General features: G+C 37.0%; 1 protein-coding gene across 6 annotated transcripts in view; it reads right to left on the minus strand.

The window, feature by feature from the left end:
* LMLN (leishmanolysin like peptidase) overlaps positions 1–18532 on the minus strand; it is a 137677-nt gene that overhangs the window by 58846 nt on the left and 60299 nt on the right. For 5 of the 6 annotated variants that reach the window (XR_008422472.1, XR_008422471.1, XR_008422473.1 and 2 more), the window contains exons 14-16: positions 18186–18345; positions 15007–15137; positions 7583–7793 (exon numbers count right to left, since the gene is read on the minus strand). Coding sequence is in view for 3 of the 6 variants with exons in the window: in XM_053903470.1 (XP_053759445.1) it covers positions 7583–7793; positions 15007–15137; positions 18186–18345 (502 nt within the window). In the remaining 3 variants the exon portion in view is untranslated. Of the gene's footprint in view, positions 1–7582; positions 7794–15006; positions 15138–18185; positions 18346–18532 lie in introns of those variants that run through there. The other variant, XM_053903472.1, reaches the window with a different exon arrangement.

Genomic DNA, 18532 nt, shown 5'->3' on the forward strand with positions numbered 1-18532 from the left:
CTCAGTCAGTTGAGCATCTGACTCTTGGTTTCAGCCCAGGTCATGATCTCATGGCTTTGTGGGTTTGAGCCCCACAGTGGGCTCTGCACTGGTAGTGTGGAGCCTGCTTGGGATCCTCTCTCTCGCCCTCTCTCTGTCCCTCCCTCATTTGCACTCTATCTCTCTCAAAATAAAAAAACTTTTAAAAAATTAAAAAAAAAAAAGTTATACACACACACACACACACACACACACAGTATGGAAAAAATTTTTATTGTATCCAGGAGACCAGGTCAACCTGACTTTATTTTAGAAATAAGTTGTCCTTTCTAATATTTCAATTAATAAACAGCCAACCAAGTTTCAAGTCTGACTTGCTTAAAAGATAAGAAAAATAAGATTTGTCTTCAGCTACACAATGAAAAGAATGATAATAGTTAAGGCACTGAAGCTTGCTCTTCTGAGCACTATGCAGTGTGGAACAAGTATTTAAAAAAAAATATTTCACTGCCTGTAAGCCAGGTAAACAATGGAGAATTTCTATTCTTCCTCAATGGAATCATGCTGGTATTTGTAAAATCTTAAAAAAAAAAATCCCACTTAGCTAACAACAGTCCTCCAAGTTTAGTCCTTATGTCAACAATATCAGCATCACCTGGGAACTTGTTAAAAATGCAAATTCTGGGGGCACCTGGGTGGCTCAGTTGGTTAAGCGTCTGACTTTGGCTCAGGTCATGATCTTGTGGTAAGTTCAAGCCCCAAGTCGGGCTCTGTGCTGACAGCTCGGAGCCTGGAGTCTGCTTCGGGTTCTGTGTCTCCCTCTCTCTCTGCCCCTTCCCCTGCTCATGCTCTCTCTCTATATATCTCAAAAATAAATAAAAACATTAAAAAAATTTTAATGCAAATTCTCAAGCTTTAACACAGATCTTCTGAATCCGAAATTCTGGGAGTTAAGGCCTAGCAATTTAACATGATTCTGATTAAATTTTGAGAACTTCTGACGTAGGACTGCACTATTCAATATGGCAACCATAGCTATATGTGATATTTAAATCTCAGTTAATTACAATAAAATAGTTTCACACTAACATTAACCACATCTTACATGTTCAAAAGTCATATGTGGCTAATGAGTACTGTACTGGACAATGCAGACTATGGAACATTTCCATCAACCCAGAATAAATTGGATAAATTGTAGCCTAGAGCATCAGGTAAAGTGGTCTTGGCTGGATTAACAAATGGACCCTGGAGTCATTAATAACACAGGCATATCCCTTTACTTCCTGACTTTCAATTTAGCCCAAAGGAAATAGGAGAAGTAGGTACTGTTTATCTACTGTTGGTACTAAAATTTAACAAGCTATTAAAACATTAACAGGAGTTCTGGAACATTTGTTCTTCAAAAACACTACACTTTCTATGCTAATACTAATTAAGATGAAAAGATTCAAAAAGAGGGTTTCAAAATCAATTAGAGACAATAAGATCTGGGTTTTTTTTTTTTCTGAACTTCATTATTTATTAGCTATGACCATGGATAATACATTACTTAATCTCTTTATACCTTAGTTTTCTCATGTGTAAAACGATAATTCCTACCTCATTAGGTTTTGTGATGGTTAAATGCAATGATGTAGACATAAAGAATTTGGCAAAGTGTCTAAAATTCAATAAATGGAAACAAAAACAACCCTTACAATCTGAAGAGACTAGAAAGAATTCAGAAATAAATCTTTCATATTCACTAATGGAAACTATCTTAGGCGATACAGAACAATCATTTAATCATATTCTAGCATTTAGAAAGTGATGACTAAAGGAGAGAGAAAAGGTCAGCGTTTCACATTCTAAAAGAAATTACAAATGTAAGAAAAGTCTATGCGAACTAACACCTGAGAACAACAATAATCAGAAAAATTTAGGGAGAAGAATATCTTTTACACTTCCTCCAGAATATTGGGAGTTTTAATGTTTTAAAGGCATGCTTAAAGACCTAAAAAAATACTTTCATAAAACCGAAGGATTAGAGATGGTCATTTTTATATTTGTTTACTAAGCTTCATCATAGGTTAATTCTAATAGTATTTCTCATACAAGTACATTTAAAAAAAAGTATTAAACTGAAGCAAGCTATTTACCTGAAAAAAACATTTCTTATAAAGTTTGCCATAGTTTCTGGCACATAGTTTAATATTCTGTAAAGGCTCAGTATGCTCAGTGAACACATCAGCAAATATGGTAACTCAAGATATTTTACAATTTCAACAGTGATGTATATGTTTTAAAAGCAATGCCTAAAATGTATCCTTGTAATATTTATACATTTTTCAAAATTTGGTGGTTGTGATGCTCTTTTGAGCATGCTTCCTCATGGAAATGGGCAAGTTAACAGGGAAATCAACCACATCATACCAACACTATATCAGAAGGATAACTGATAAAGAAGGAGCAGGATAAGCAGTCTCAGGTGCAGACTGTGCAGGCATAAGGGGCTGGTGGTTTGCAATCTCGACTCTCCACCTCCTTTCAATAGATTCACTTGTCTTTGCCATGTTCCAAGAACAAGAAATAATTATCATAGCCCCTTGACCTGGTTTGGATTTCCTCTTAATCCTAGACATTCTTCTACTGTACTCCCAAGATTCTTACCTCTGAACCAGCACAAATAACTCTCTATTTCAATTCTAACTGCTAATAGCTCAATCCTTGCTCATCTCTTGGATGATGAGATAGAGACAGATTGTTACAGTTAACTGACATTAGCCCTAAGGATGGGAACTCCATCAGAACCACCTACTTGTGGACTATCAACCCTTCTATTCTAGCCATAGTAATTTAACAGTAACAACAAAATTAGGTCATCCTACCAGTTTCATATTAAAAGTAAGTTACCTAAGAGTATTTAGCACTACATGTACTATTTACCACATTAAAAGGACCCATGATCTTCTGTCATTTCAAACAATTCATTATGTCAGTACTATTATAACTGCACTGCAGAACACAGCAGACTCCCTGAAGTTCTGTTCAGAAAAGAGATAACATAGCAGGCTTGAGGTTGCCATCCTTCAAAGTCCAGCTCGTAAGCTGGTGTCTGTCTGGGAACTGGTTTCCTCCAGACATCACCCCATTGCCCCTTTCCCCTTTGCTGATTCTGCTTTAACAAGTCTTTGCCATAAGTACAACTACAGGCTGAGTCCTGTGAGTCCTAGCGAACCACCAAACCTGGAGGTGGTCTCAGGCACTCCCAACACAAGTACAATCTCCTAAAACTCACTCTCTACCTAACAGCTCATATCTGCAGAAAGCCCCCAGGATTTGGGAAAGAAACTAAATCTTAGAGGTGGAGAAACTTTGAAGTGTAAATGAATGTAGCCCTCCATTTTCAATCAGACCAAGGAACAGGCAAAGGGCTACACGGTTCCATTTAAAAAATACCTCCAAGGGCACCTGGGTGGCTCAGTCAGTTAAGCATCCGACTTCAGCTCAGGTCATGATCTCATGGTTCATGAGTTCCAGCCCCACATCAGGCTCTGTGCTGACAGCTCAGAGCCTAGAGCCTGCTTCGGATTCTGTGTATCCCTCTCTCTCTGCCCCTCCCCTGCTCATGCTCTCTCAAAAATAAACATTTAAATAAATAAAATAAAATAAAATAAAATAAAATAAAATAAAATAAAATAAAATAAAGCACCTGGTAGCTCAGTTGGTTAAGTGTCCAACTCTTGATTTCGGCTCAGGTCTCACAGTCATGGGATCAAGCCCCGCATGCGGCTCCCCAGTGAGTGTGAAGCCTGCTTGGGATTCTCTCTCTTCCCCTCTGTCCCTCTCCCACTCACATTCTCTTGCCCCCTCAAAATAAATAAAGTTAAAAAAACAAAAAATACCTCCAATTGAGAAAATGAAACAGTGCATGAGATATTTATTATTCATATTCTAAAATGTCAAACTGATATAAAAACATAGGCCATTTAATTAAAATCTCATAAATCATAGGTCAAAGCCTAACTCAAGAATTTTGCTTTTATAACTCTTAGTAATAGGTCATCAGCCTCAGTTTACACACTTCAATAGTAGGAAATGCCTTTTTCTCAAGGTAGTTCTTTCCATTCCTCTCTTGAATCTAAAGGATTTAACTGGAATCTGTCTCCCTGCAACTTTATTCTGTTGGTCTCAATTCTACTCTCTGGAGTCTCACAGAATGAGCAAAATATACCTCAATGAAAACCACTTTGTCTCTACTAGCCAGTCTTTCTATCTTTGTGCATATTTGTGTCTCCTTGCACTTTTCTCTTCTTTGTGGGTATGTCAGTCCCTTCTTTAAGCATCTTTTTGAGTGTCTTTCCCTTTCTTTTACCTAACCTAGTTACACCACAGGCATATTGCATGTTCATAGATATTGCATGTTCAGTCCCAGACCACTACAATTAGTCAAACCATGCAATAAAGCAAGTCAAATGAATGTTTTTGTTTCCTGGTGCATATAAAAGTTATATTTATACTGCACTATAGTCTGTCAAGTGTGCAATATTATGTCTAAAAAAATGTACATACCTTAATTTAAAAGTACTTTGTTGTTCAAAAATGCTAACCATCATCCGAACTTTCTGCAAGTTGTAATCTTTTTTGCTGATGAGGGTCTTGCCTAGATATTGATGGTTGCTGACTGGTTAGTGGTGGGTGGTGGCTGCTGAAGGTTGGGGTGGCTGTAGCAATTTCTTAAAATATGACAACAATGACATTTGCCACATCAATTGACTCTTCCTTTCACAAATGATTTCTCTGTAGCATGTGATGTTGTTTGATAGCATTTTGCCCACAGAACTTCTTTCAAAGTTGGAGTCAACTCTCTCAAACCCCACTGCTCTTCCTCAACTAAGTTTAGGTAATATTCTAAATCCTTTGCTGTCATTTCAACAATCTTCACAGCATCTTCACCAGGAGTACTTTCCACCTCAGGGAGCCACTCTCTTTGCTCATGCATAAGAAGCAACTTCTTTGTCATCCATTCAAGTTTTATCAAGAGGTTGCAGCAATCAGTCCCATATTCAGGCTCCACTTCTGATTCTGGTTCTCTTGCTATTTCTACCACATCTGCAGTTCCTTCCTGCACTGGAATCTTGAGCCCTCAAAGTCATCCATGAGGGTTGGAATCAACTTCTTCCAAACTCCTGTTGATGTTGCTATTTTGACCTCTTCCCATGACTCACAAATTTTCTTAATGGCGTCTAGAATGGTGAACCCTTCCCAGAAGGTTTTCACTTACTTTGCTCAGATCCATCAGAGGAATCACTATCTATGGCAGCCATAGCCTTATTAGGTATATTCCTTATATAATAAGACTCGAAAGTCAAAATTACTCCTTGCTCTGTGGGCTGTGGATTGGATGCTGTATTAGCAGGTATGAAAACAACATGAATCTCATCCATTTCCCTCAGAGCTCTTGGGTGACCAGGTGCATTGACAATGAGCAGTAATATTTTAAAAGGAATCTTTTTTTTTCTGGACAGTAATCTCAACAGTGGGCTTAAAATATTCAGTACACCATGTTGCAAACAGATGTGCTGTCATCTAGGCTTTGTTGTTCCGCTTACAGAGCATGGACAGAGGAGGTTTGGTGTGATTCTTAAGAGCCCAAGGATTTTCAGAATGGCAAATGAGCACTTCGTTCACCATTCAACTTCAGGTCACCAGCTTCATCAGCCACTAATAAGAGAGTCAGCCTGTCCTCGGAACCTTTGAAGCCAGGCATTGACTTCTCTTCTCTAGCTATGAAAGTCCTAGGTGGCATCTTCTTCCAGTAGAAGGCTGTCTAGTCTACATTGAAAATCTGTTGTTTAGTGTAGCTGCTTCCATTAATTACCTGAACTAGATCTTCTGGATAACTCGTTACAGCTTCTGTATCAGCACCTGCTGCTTCACCTAATGCTTTTATGTTATGGAGATGGCTTCTTTCCTTAAGCCTCATGAACCAACTTCTGCTAAGTTCCAGCTTTTCTTCTGCAGCTTCCTCATCTCTCTCAGCCTTCACAGAATTGAAGAGTTAGGGCCTTGCTTTGGATTAGGTTTTGGCTTAAGGGAATGTTGTGGCTGGTTTGATCTTCTGTGCAGACTACTCAGACCTTCTCCATTATCAGCAATAAGGCTATTTCACTTTCTTTATCATTTGTGTATTCATTGGAATATCACTTTTCATTTCCTCCAAGAACTTTTCCTTTGCATTCACATCTTGGATAACTGACACAACTAGCTTTTGGTCTATCTCAGCTTTGACATGCCTTCTTCATTAAGTTGAATCATTTCTAGTTTTTGATTTAAAGTGACAGACATGTGACTCTTCCTTTTACTTGAACACTTAGAAGACACTGTACAGTTATTAACTGGCCTAATTTCAATACTGTTGTGTCTCAGAGAATAGGGAGGCCCAAGGAAATGGAGAGAAATGGGAATCATTGGCCAGTGAAGCAGTGAGAACACACACATTTATCAATTCAGTTCACTGTCTTATGAGTGTGGTTCCTGGTGCCCCAAAATAACAAATTATAATAGTAATATCAAAGGTCACTGATCATATATCACCATAACAAATATAATAGTTAAAAATTTCAAATTTTGTGAGAATTACCAAAGTGTAACAGAGAGACCTGAATTGAGCCAATGCTGTTGGAAAAGTGGTGCTGGCAGAGTTGCTGATACAGCTGCCACAAACCTTCCATGTGTAAAAAATGCAATATATCTGTGAAGTGCAATAAAGTAAAGCAGAATAAAACGAGGTATGCCTGTATAACTGAAAATATATTTAATTGCTTTATGTGTTTAATGAACAGAATTTTGTTTACTCTTAATTTCAAAATGAATGGTTGAAACATTCAGTTTTTGTAATTTTTTTTAAAGGACATTTTCCTTTTTTTAATGTTTATTTATTTTTGAGAGAGAGAGAGCGGGGAGGAGCACAGAGAAGGATACAGAAGATCCAAAGCTGGCTCTGTGCTGACAGCAGAGAGCCTGATGCGGGGTTTCAACTCATGAACCACGAGGTCATGACCTGAACCAGTCAGACGCTTAACAGACTGAGTCACCCAGGCACCCCTACATTTTCTTTTCTTTTTTAAAGTTTATTTATTTTGAGAGAGAGAGAGAGAGAGAGAGAGAGAGAGAGAGAATGAACAAGCGGGGTAGGGGCAGACAAAGAGAGAGAGAGAAAATCCCAAGTAGGCTCCATGCTGTCAGTACAGAGCCTGATGCCGGGCTCAAACCCATGAATCGTGAGATTATGGTCTGAGCTGAAATCAAGACTCGGTAGCTTAACCGACCGAGCCACCTAGGTACCCTCAGGTTTTGTAATCTTGAATGAATTCTTTTTTTTTTTTTTTTTTTTGCAAGTCATAAGGTCTTTAGACCAAAAGGTTCCTTACTCTTGCTACTGAACAGAAGTGTCACATTTACCCACTTTCAATTTCTAGCAATGGTGGGAAGGGGCTTTCCCATAAAACTGCAATTAGAAGAGAAGATGCTCAACTTGTTTTAGAGTTTCCTTGAAGGCAATTTTCAACATTATATAAGAGAAGTCCCTCTCTTTACTCCACCCATACAGACTACTCACCCAGTGGTAGAGCTCGGGTCAGGTTAGCAGCTGGAGGATCTGTTTCTGGAGGACAGAGCTCACAGAAGTCCCAGCATGATGGGCAGAGCAGGTTACCATCGTGAATCCAGCCATTCATCTGAATACTGACGGGGAGGACCTGCCCAGCCCGACTACACAAATATGAAGTGTTCTGAACCCAAACTGTCAGACCTTGGGGAGAACAAGAAACCTTCAAATAGGAAAAAAAAAAAATCAGATCAGTTAGATTCCATATATAATATATGAGCCTTCCTTCACCTACAGGAAAATACATTACTAAAAATACTGACTATAAAACAATTTGGGGTATAGGGATGTCTTTAATCTCATATAAAGAACGCTAAGTTATTCAGGCTCTAAAATACACTCTGTGGTAGTTGTTCTTAAATTTTTAGTTTAGCATTTTCAAAAAAATCTGAGGAAATCTATGGACACTTTTCAGTACATATACAAGATAACACACAACTTTACATACAATTTGGATTCACAGACCCCTGAAACCAGGTTATCAAGAATAACATTTCTGTAGGGGTGGTGGCTGGCTCAGTTGGTGGAGTGTGTGACTCTTGATCTTGGGGTTGTGAGTTTGAGTCCCACCATTGGGATTGGGTGCAGAGATTACTTAAAATAAATAAAATCTTAGGGGTGCCTGGGTGCCTCAATCGGTTAAGCATCCAACTCTTGATTTCAGCTCCTGTCATGATCTCTCAGTCAGTGGGATTGAGCCCTGTGCTGGATTCTTTGCTGTCGGAGTAGAGTTTATTCGGGATTTTCTTTCTCCCTTTCTGCCCCTCCCCTGCACTTGCTCTCTCTCTCTCTCTCTCTCTCTCTCAAAATAAAAAATTTTTAAAAATAAAATCCTAAAAAAAAGAATAACATTTCTATAGATCCTAGTATTCTCATTATACTTCACCTTAAATCTCTGTCAAAGAGCCATTACTCAAGTCATTTTCTGCCCAAGTCACAAATTTTGTAAATCAAATTTTTATAATATATTTTAAATTATAAATATATATGCTCATTGTAAAAAGAAAAAAGCATACAGCACAGAAATGTACATAGTAAAAAAGTTCTTTATTCTTTTCCTTATCCTAGATCCTTCGCTCAGGTATAAAAATGGTCATAGTGATTTTATATGGACTGGTAACATCTTCAAAGGCAGGACTTGGGGCACCTCAGTGGCTCAGTCGGTTGCATAAGTGTCGGAATCTTGGTTTGGGCTCAGGTCATGATCTCACAGTTTGTGAGTTTGAGCCCCACATTGAGCTCTGTGCTGACAGTATGTGCCTACTTGGGATTCTCTCTCTCTCTGCCCCTCCCATGTGCATGTTCTCTCTCTCTCTCAAAATGAACGAATAAACTTTAAAAAAAAAAAGTGCTTAAAGGTAGGACTGCGGGGGTAACTAATAAAATCAGATTTTTTTTTCTCTTTTTATTTTAGAGAGAGAGAGCATGAGTGGGGGAAAGGGAGAGAGAAAGAGAATCTTAAGCAGGCTCCATGCTCACCTGGGATCATGACCTAAGCAGAAATCAAGAGTCGGCTGCTCAACTGACTTAGCTACCCAGACACCCAAGTCAATTTTAAAAAGCAAACACATTAAAACTAACTTTAAAAAAATGTTAAATGTGTCTTCTTCACAGTTGTTTTATAAAAAGACACATTAATGCCAATTATGCTACTTCACTTTAAATATTTCTGGAACTTCTCTCCTGGGCCTATCCTCAAACCAAGTGTATGATTTTGAGTATGTTTGATGGTGGTAAATTTTTACTTTGCAAGTTGATATAGTTTTTAGAAATACCAAAAGTTACCCAGAACCAAGTCTGGTAAAGTTGACTAAATCAGTTAACATTAAATTAATATAGGTGTGATGCAAAATACTAAAACTGATTTTCCTAGGAGGCTACTAAACTCTTTCTAAAGGCAATTTCAAAAGAGGAGTTCCATAAGTACATTTCAACAATGGAGTCATCTTTGAAATTACTCAATCATCAACTAAGTTTAAGTGTAATACTCATTTGGAAATTTAAGTTATAATAAGTTCAAGAAAACACATGACAACAAAGTATAACCTCTTCCATAAGTCTGTCATTCAATGACCCACATCTAGGAAGCACCACCATAACTACAGTGCAATGTAATCATTCTTATAAGTGAGAACTGACTGAATATTGTGCTTTGTGGCTGAAAAGGATACCAAAGAAGTCCGTGACCCAGTACCTGTCCTCTAGCAGCTTTAACTGAAGAGAAAAGGGTGGCATATAAATTCCACACACCCGCCCCCCCAGCAAATTTAACAGTGTTAAGCTGTTTATGATTAAGAGTCAATGTTGGAAAATGGAGGGACTGTAAAGTATCCTTCAAAGACAGAAGACACTTTGAGACTGAAAAATGAAGGAGGCAACTCCATACACTTTATATAGTTTAATTCAGGGTAACTTACTGACAGCATGATCAGGTGGATGGTGATTTGGACAGTTGTGCAGCTATTCTCTGCGAAGTCCAGTCCTTAGTCTACATATTTTATAGAGGAAGGGGACGAGCAGAAGGGTATGTAGTAAGATCAAAAGGCTTACATGCACTTCAAAGGGTTCACATGCATCTAATAGACAGCTAATCTTTAACAGACCTTGTGGTACCATCTGTGCGTCAGGAGGAGGAAAGACTATGTTATCTCTAACAGATTCACAGGAGGCCAAAGCAAGCCTCCTGCATTCCAGCTTTGGCAGGCATTTCTAAGGTATACATATTAATCTCCAAGAGGCCTGGAACACATAGCCCCAAGAGAGGTCATCAATCATACATGAAGAAGATGGAGGGCTAAAGATGGAGTCAGTACTGTCAGCATTCCTACAGTCAATAAGTGGTAGAAACAAGCAATAAAGCTTAGAAAGTTTCATGGAAGAAAGAGCATTAATATCCTAAAGATGTGCACAGAATTTGGATCACGGTGAGGAAGAGATGTGACCTGGTGGACTGTGTCAGAATCTGGGTGGGTAAGGAGGGTAATTATGTAGGGGTGGGAGAAGGTGAAAGGGATGTGGTCAGATCAAATAAGCATACTGAGGACAATGAGAGTCAGATTTCTCTCTGTGAAAGGAATTACAAACATGGAAACAGAGAAAACTAAACTGAACCCTTTAGGGTTGGACTGGAACCAAAGATACTGGTACAAACTCAGTTATATGTATATATATGTATATATATATACACGTGTATATATATATGTATATATATGTATATATATACATATGTATATACATGTATATATATACGTATGTATATATGTGTATATATATGTATATATATGTGTATATATATGTATATATATATACACGTATGTATATATGTGTATATATATGTATATATATATACACACACGTATGTATATATGTGTATATATATGTGTATATATATGTATATATATACGTATGTATATATATGTATATATATGTATATATATGTATATATATATATACGTATGTATATATATGTATACATATATATACATACACACACACACACACACATATGAATATACAAGCAAATTACATACACACATCTATTTCCCAGATCTGTTCACCAAGAGGGCTTGGGGAGTAGCTATATCCTAGTGACAATGCACAGTACATCTAACAACAGATCTTAGTCTCTTAAATACCACACTTCACTAAAGAAACTAGAGCTTTTTGGGGTGCGTGGGTGGCTCAGTTGGTTATGTATCTGACTCTTGATTTCAGTTCAGGTCATGATCTCATGATTCAGGAGTTCTAGCCCCACGTCGAGCTCTGTGTTGACAGTGCAGAGATTCTGGGTGTTTGGGATTCTTTCTCTCTCTCCGCCCTTCCCTGCTTGCTCTCTCTCTCAAAATAAATAAACTTAAAAAAACAAAAACAAAAAACTAGAGCTTCTTGAAGAATTTGTTGACTCAAGAGCTGCATGTGCTAGAATATCTTGCACCAGAAAGCAAGGAAACATTCAAAGAAAGATGGGGAAAGACCAGAAGGACATAGAAACCTGAAGGGGCTTCCTCTGGCCAAATCTGGGGGAAATTGAGTATCAAAATAAATAATGATAGTAATGGTAATATCTTTAATAAAATGGATTCCATGACTCAATGCTGATATAAATGTATAAATTAGTAAAATGAAAGTATGGTAAGAAAAATTTATTGACACAGTACTTCCCTGCAAAATATTTATTGATTACAAAGGGAATTAATAAGAAAAGAGTAATTGATAGCGAAGAAGCCTGGGAGATACCAGCAAGTTAACATCACCAGTAAAAGGACAAATCATGAGTGTACCACCATAAGAACATGAGCATCACTTCTGTGATATTACTGCCCAAAATACATGACCTGAATTTCATCATGAGGAAACATATGACAAACCCAAAGTGAGATACATCTTAGAAAAAAAATGACTTATAGTTTTTTTAAATGTCAGGGTTATAAAAATCAAAAAAAGACTCAGGAAGTGTTCCAGACTGAAGGAGACCAGAGACAGGACAACTATGCAACATGTGATATTAATCCAGATCCTATACTACAAGGACATTATTGGGCCAATTAGCAGAACTTGAATAGGGCCCCAAAATTAGATGTATCAGTGTTAATTTCCTAATTTTAAAAATAGTATTATGGTTATATAGGGGGATGTCTTGTTTAAAAGAAATGCACAAAGTACATGGGATTGAAGGTAAAGCACATCAGCAATTTGCACTTACATGACTCAGAAAAAACATTTTGTACCATTCCTGCAACCTCTCTGTCAAAATAAGTAAAACAAACAACAAAAGGCAAAACAGTAATCCATGTTAACTGTTTGGAACTCATACATATCTTCCTATATAAATGGTGGTTAGCATTAAATTAGTAAAATTAAATTAGCAAAATTAACTGACAACTTTAAGTACAGGGAAGCCAAGTACATTCGATTTTTGTAGATGGTATTGCAAATTTGCATAATCCCTTTGTGGTACTGGTGGTGTTGACAAACCATTAAAATTGCCTGAAGAGGGGGTGCCTGGCTGGCTCAGTTGGTAGAGCACGTGACTCTTGATCTCAAGGTCATGAGTTCAAGCCCCACGCTGGGTATAGAGCTTACTTAATAAAGAAATGAAATATAATAAAATAAAATAGCTTGAATGGGTCATCCTCCTATTATAGTTGCCAATGTTCTAGCTTTATCCCATTAAAAAATTTTTTTTAATGTTTTTATTTATTTTTGAGACAGAGAGAGACAGAGCACGAGCAGGGGGTGGTGGGGAGCAGAGAGAAAGGGAGACACAGAATCTGAAGCAGGCTCCAGGCTCTGAGCTGTCAGTACAGAACCCGACGCAGGGCTCAAACTCATGGACTGTGAGATCATGACCTGAGCTGAAGTCAGACGCTTAACCAACTGAGCTACCCAGGAGCCCCTAGCTTTATCCCATTTAATTTAATATTTTAACTTATGGGAATTTAGAAAAATAATTTTTTTAAAAAGGTAAGATAAAAGCATAGTATCATGAAAAGTGAAAATTAACTCAATATACAACAAGGAAATGACTTCCCTAATTATGATATTTTAAAAAGATGCAATGAAATTAGTCAAAGACAAATATCATATGACTTCACTCATATGTGTAATTTAAGACACAAAACAGATGAACAGAAGGGAAGAGAAGCAAAAATAATATATAAACAGGGAGGGGGACAAAACATAAGAAACTCTTAAATATAGGAACAAACTGAGGGTTGCTGGAGGGGTTGTGGGGAGGGATGGGCTAAATGGACAAGGAGCATCGAGGAGGACACCTGCTGGGATGAGCACTGGGTGTTATATGTAGGGAATGAATCACAGATTCTACTCCTGAAATCATTATTGCACTATATGCTAACTTGGATGTAAATTTAAAAAAAAATTAAAAGTAAACAAACAATTGAAAAAAAAAAAGATGCAATGTCTTGGGGGGGCGGGCCTGGGTAGCTCAGTCAGTTCAAAGTCTGATTTCAGCTCAGGTCATGATCTCCCAGTTTGTGAATTTGAGCCCTGCATTGGGCTTGCTGCTATCAGCTCAGAGCATGCTTTAGATCCTCTGTTCCCCTCTCTCTCTCTGCCCCTCCCCCTACTTATGCTTGCTCTCTTTCTCTCAAAAATGAATAAACATTTATTAAAAAAAAAAAAAAAGATGCAGTGTCTTATGGCCATTGGGGCATCTGGCTGACTCAGTTGGTAGAGCATGTGACTCTTGTCATGAGTTGAAGCCCCATGTTGGGGGTAGAGTTTACTAAGGAAGGAAGGAAGGAAGGAAGGAAGAAGGGAAGGAAGAAAGGAAAGAAGAAAGGAAGGAAGAAAGGAAGGAATGAAGGAAGGAAGGAAGGAAGGAAGAAAGGAAGGAAGGAAGGAAGAAAGGAAGGAAGGCAGGAAGGAAGGCAGGAAGAATAGTAATTTTTATTATTGGGAAACCTTGGAAAAGGTGTTTTGTTCTACATAAGTACTAAGTAAAGGCAGTAAAACAAAATTTTGTATTATGATTATAACCAGGTCAAAAGTATGAATTAAATAAACAAATATATCTTCAAGGAATTTATCAGAAAATGGTTGCTGGATTACAGTTATCAGACTATAACTGAAAAGTATTTATTTTGAATTTTCATCTATGAGGTTTCAAAGATAATTTTATATGAAATTGTATGATGTCTAGATTATATCTCAATAAAGCTGTTACAAAAAACTAATTTTATAAGTAACTTTAAAAGCAATAATTAAATTCCCAGCTACATAAGTCCATTTATATCTTGCAGCTGAAATGGTACAAAAAATTCTTACTTTTCAGTTCTCAGGATCACACTTTCCTCCCTGACATCCATTAGTAAAGTATGGAATATTCTTTAAGTTGGATGTTCATAAGTTATAGAATGTCTATATCTTAGTAAGTTTTTAATAAGGTGATGCAGTCATTTAAGGTAGTTTGCTACTTTTGGATTTCTAATTGCAAAGGAGAAAAATAATTATTAACCTGTAGCTGATTTATTAATTCTTAAATCCATGCTTTCCTCAGATCTTATGAAATAAAATCGCGAATTTTTTCCATTACAAAGTAATATTTGTTTAAGAACAAAATTATATATATTCCATTATTTCCTTGGGGTATATGCCCCAAGTAAAATTAATATAAAACTTGCTGATATATAACAATTATATATGTATTTTTAAACAAGTGGAAAAAGGTAATTTCTCAAATAAATGACAATATTTTCACACATAAGCAAAGTAATATTTATATAAACAAGATAAGTTAAAGAATTAATCAGTAAATTACATAAAAATATAAAATGTATTTTAAAATATAAAAACCATATAATGAGATAAATATATAATATTTGATAATAATTATTAACAATCATATAGTTTACCTGATAACATCCACTCCCCCAGTCTGGGTAACTCAGCTTCCTCTCACACTTTTCCATGACAAATGCGGATTTCTGAATTAGACAAACTGAATGAGGTCCATACTTTTCAGCACCATAATTTTTAAAAAGGTCTGAAGCAAACCAGAGAACTTTTCTTAAAAATTGAGTTTTGGTTCAAAGAACAAACTGAAGCATTCCATTTTTATGGTTAAAAGTTGCTTTAAAAATCAAGCATGTTTGGGCTGCCTGGGTGGCTCAGTCAGTTAAGCTTCTGACTATTGATTTCAGCTCTGGTCATGATCTCATTGTTGTGAGACAGAGCTCCCATTGGGCTCTGCACTGACAGTGCAGAATCTGCTTGGGATTCTCTCCCACCCTCTCTATCTCTCTCTACCCTTCCCCTGCTCATGTGCACGTGCGTGCGTATGCATTCTCTCTCTCAAAATAAATAAATAAATAAACTTAAAAGAAAAAAAGATTCTTTCTCCAGCTCCTCTGCCCCTCCCTTACTTGTGTGTGGCTTGCTCTCTCTCTAAAAAAATAAAATAAAAAATTAAAATAAAAATCAAACATGTTTAATGGAAATTTTCAATTAAAAAAATTAAGAGAAACAGGGCTCCAAAATCAAACTAGGTTCTCAATAAAGGACTTGGTGGGAAGAAATTATTCTATCAAAAATGGGAGATAAAACTGGGCTTAAAGTATTTAAGTTAGGTATGCCTGGGTGGCTCAGTCAGTTGAGCATCTGACTACAGCTTAGGTCATGATCTCACAGTTCATGGGTTTGAGCCCCACATTGGGTTCTGTGCTAGCAGTGTGGAGCCTGCTTGGGATATTCTCTCTCTCTCTCTCTCTCTCTCTGCCCCTCCCCTACTTGTGCTCTCTCTCAAAATAATAAACTTTAAAAAAATAAAGTATCTAAGTTAGATATACAGAAGAAATGGCACAAAGAATCGTCTTTACTGGTAGTCTAATAGGAGTCACCTCCCAGATGACCCATGATAGATGAAGCCAACTGACTTATATAATGGAAGGCTTTTTTGGGGATGTTGCAAAAACTTTTTGCAACGTTTTCTTGCATTTTTATCTCATGCTATCTGCTGGAAGTCCATACATAAGATGCTGATCTAGTCTCAGACTAAACACAAACATGCAGGGGCGCTTGGATGGCTCAGTCGGTTGGGCGTCTGACTTTGGCTTGGGTCATGATCTCACATTTCATGAGTTCAAGCCCTGTGTCGGGCTCTGTGCTGCAGCTCAGGGCCTGGAGCCTGCTTTGGATTCTGTGTCTCCCTCTCTCTCTTCCCCTCCCCAGCCCATGCTCTGTCTTTCTCTCTGAAGAATACTTTTTTTTTTTAATTAAAAACACAAACACATAGAGGGATAGGGTGGATTAAATGACCTCTAACTAGCTAATGGACAAATGAATGAGGCTCCTTAAGCCCTAGCAAAAATTTGCTCTTACCACTTAGTACAAGTAAGTTTCATGTTTTGAAAACAGAGAGTTCTTACAGATAAGTATTTTATGTCAGTTTTGAAAAATCTTAATTAAGCTAAGAAGGAAAATGTAAAACAGAATTAAAGAGAACTATTGTTTTGTGTATTTGTGGGTATTTCAAAGTCCTTGAAAAACAAAGTGGTCAGTGTCAAAAAAAAAAAAAAAAGAAAAGAAAAGAAAAGGGAGTGCTCAGCAAAATACAACCCTCAGGCCAAATCCTGAGGGCTACCTGCTTTTATAAATAATAAAATTGTATTGGAGCACAGCCAGTAATTTACACATTAATTTATATGTTGTCTATAACTACTTTCACACTGTAACAGCAGAGTTCATAATTCCAACAGAGACCATATGACCCACAAAGTTTAAAATATTTACTATCTTTCTCTTTATAATAAACATTTGCCAATTCCAGCTCTAAAATAGTAAGATGTGACACCATCTTTGGCAAACCCAAAATTGACAGATCTCTGCATTGCTCAGTTTTAACACTGAACTGCTGAATAGTTACAAGTTTTTAAGACATTTATTAAATGGGTGAGTGATGAAAAAAATGACTGTACAAATCCAGTTAAATCTACCAGGTTTAGAAATAAAAGGAAAACCCATTATAGAAATTTAAAATGTAGAAAAGAGAGTCTGTAATAAAGTATGGAATGGCAGGGCGGGGTGGGGGGGGGGGTGGATAAAAAGGACCAGGTTACAGATTTTGATGACCACAGAGAAACTACCTATTGCTCTTTATTAACATAAGATGTGGTAACATTTTGTTTACAAAGGTGAATACCCAATTGTTATACTCTTTATGTGTATTAAAAGGGAATAAATAATATGGTAATACATCTTACAAGCCATGGGACAACAGTATTATCCTAATATCTGGAGAACAACCTGTTACTTCTAAATTACATAAAATGCACACTCCTGAAAAGAGAAAAAAATGGGATACCTACTATGATTTAACAAAAAGAGCGCTGCTTTGGAGGATCTTACACAGGCACCAATTAATTATATTATTTAGTGTCTCTTCATTTACCTGTGAAATTGAATAATATCTTCTCTATCAGGTTTTTAAAAAAATTTTTAATCTTTATTTATTTTTGAAAGAGAGAGAGAGACAGAATGTGAGCTGAAGAGGAATAGAGACGGAGACATAGAATCAGAAGCAAGCTCCAGGCTCTGAGCTGTCAGCACAGAGCCTGATGTGGGGCTTGAATTTACGAACCACAAGATCATGACCTGAGCCAAAGTCGGATGCTTAACCGACTGAGCCACCCAGGCACCCCTCATCAGGTTTTTAGAAGAATAAAATGATAAAAATGAAAGTGCTCTGCAAATGAAATATCATGCAGATATAAGGTATAACAAAAAAGTAGCGCATGCACACATGTGCAAGTCTATCTAACAACCCTTGTTATATGTCATAGTTCGAAGCACTTACTATGTGAATTCATTTATTAGTTCTCACAGCAACTCTGTAAGACAGGTACTACTATCCCCTTTGTACAGGGAAGAAACTGAGGCACAGAAAAGTTAAGTTACTTCACAAATGGATACCAGTGGAACCACAATACAAATTCAGACAGTCTGGCTCCTGGGTCTATGTCCTTAATCCCTATTTTATATTGCTGATGTGTTATTTTAATATGTATATAACATTTCATTTCACTATACTACTAACCTGGTTGATTTTCCAATATCCTACAATCTGAGCTGCGCTGATATTCACCACTTAAATGCCAACTGAATTCCTGACTGAAAGGGCAGTAGTCAGCAATTTCTACTGAACCACCATAATAAGGCAAGTCTTCTGCAGGTATTCCACTTAGTTTGTCGAAGTACTACAAAAAAAAATTATTAGGAAGACAGGAAAGTAAGAAACATTCTATATAATCAAACAGGCAATTTGTAGCAACCCTCTAATGCTGTATAATACAAAAAAAAGATATTACTGTACTTTTCTTCATATGTCATAGAACATAAAGAACATATTCTACCTGAGGGATATTTCAAGGTTGTTGTAGTTTT

This window comes from Panthera pardus, unplaced genomic scaffold (assembly GCF_024362965.1).
Source record: "Panthera pardus isolate Hobbes unplaced genomic scaffold, ASM2436296v1 HiC_scaffold_16, whole genome shotgun sequence".
NCBI classification, from domain to species: Eukaryota; Metazoa; Chordata; class Mammalia; order Carnivora; family Felidae; genus Panthera; species Panthera pardus.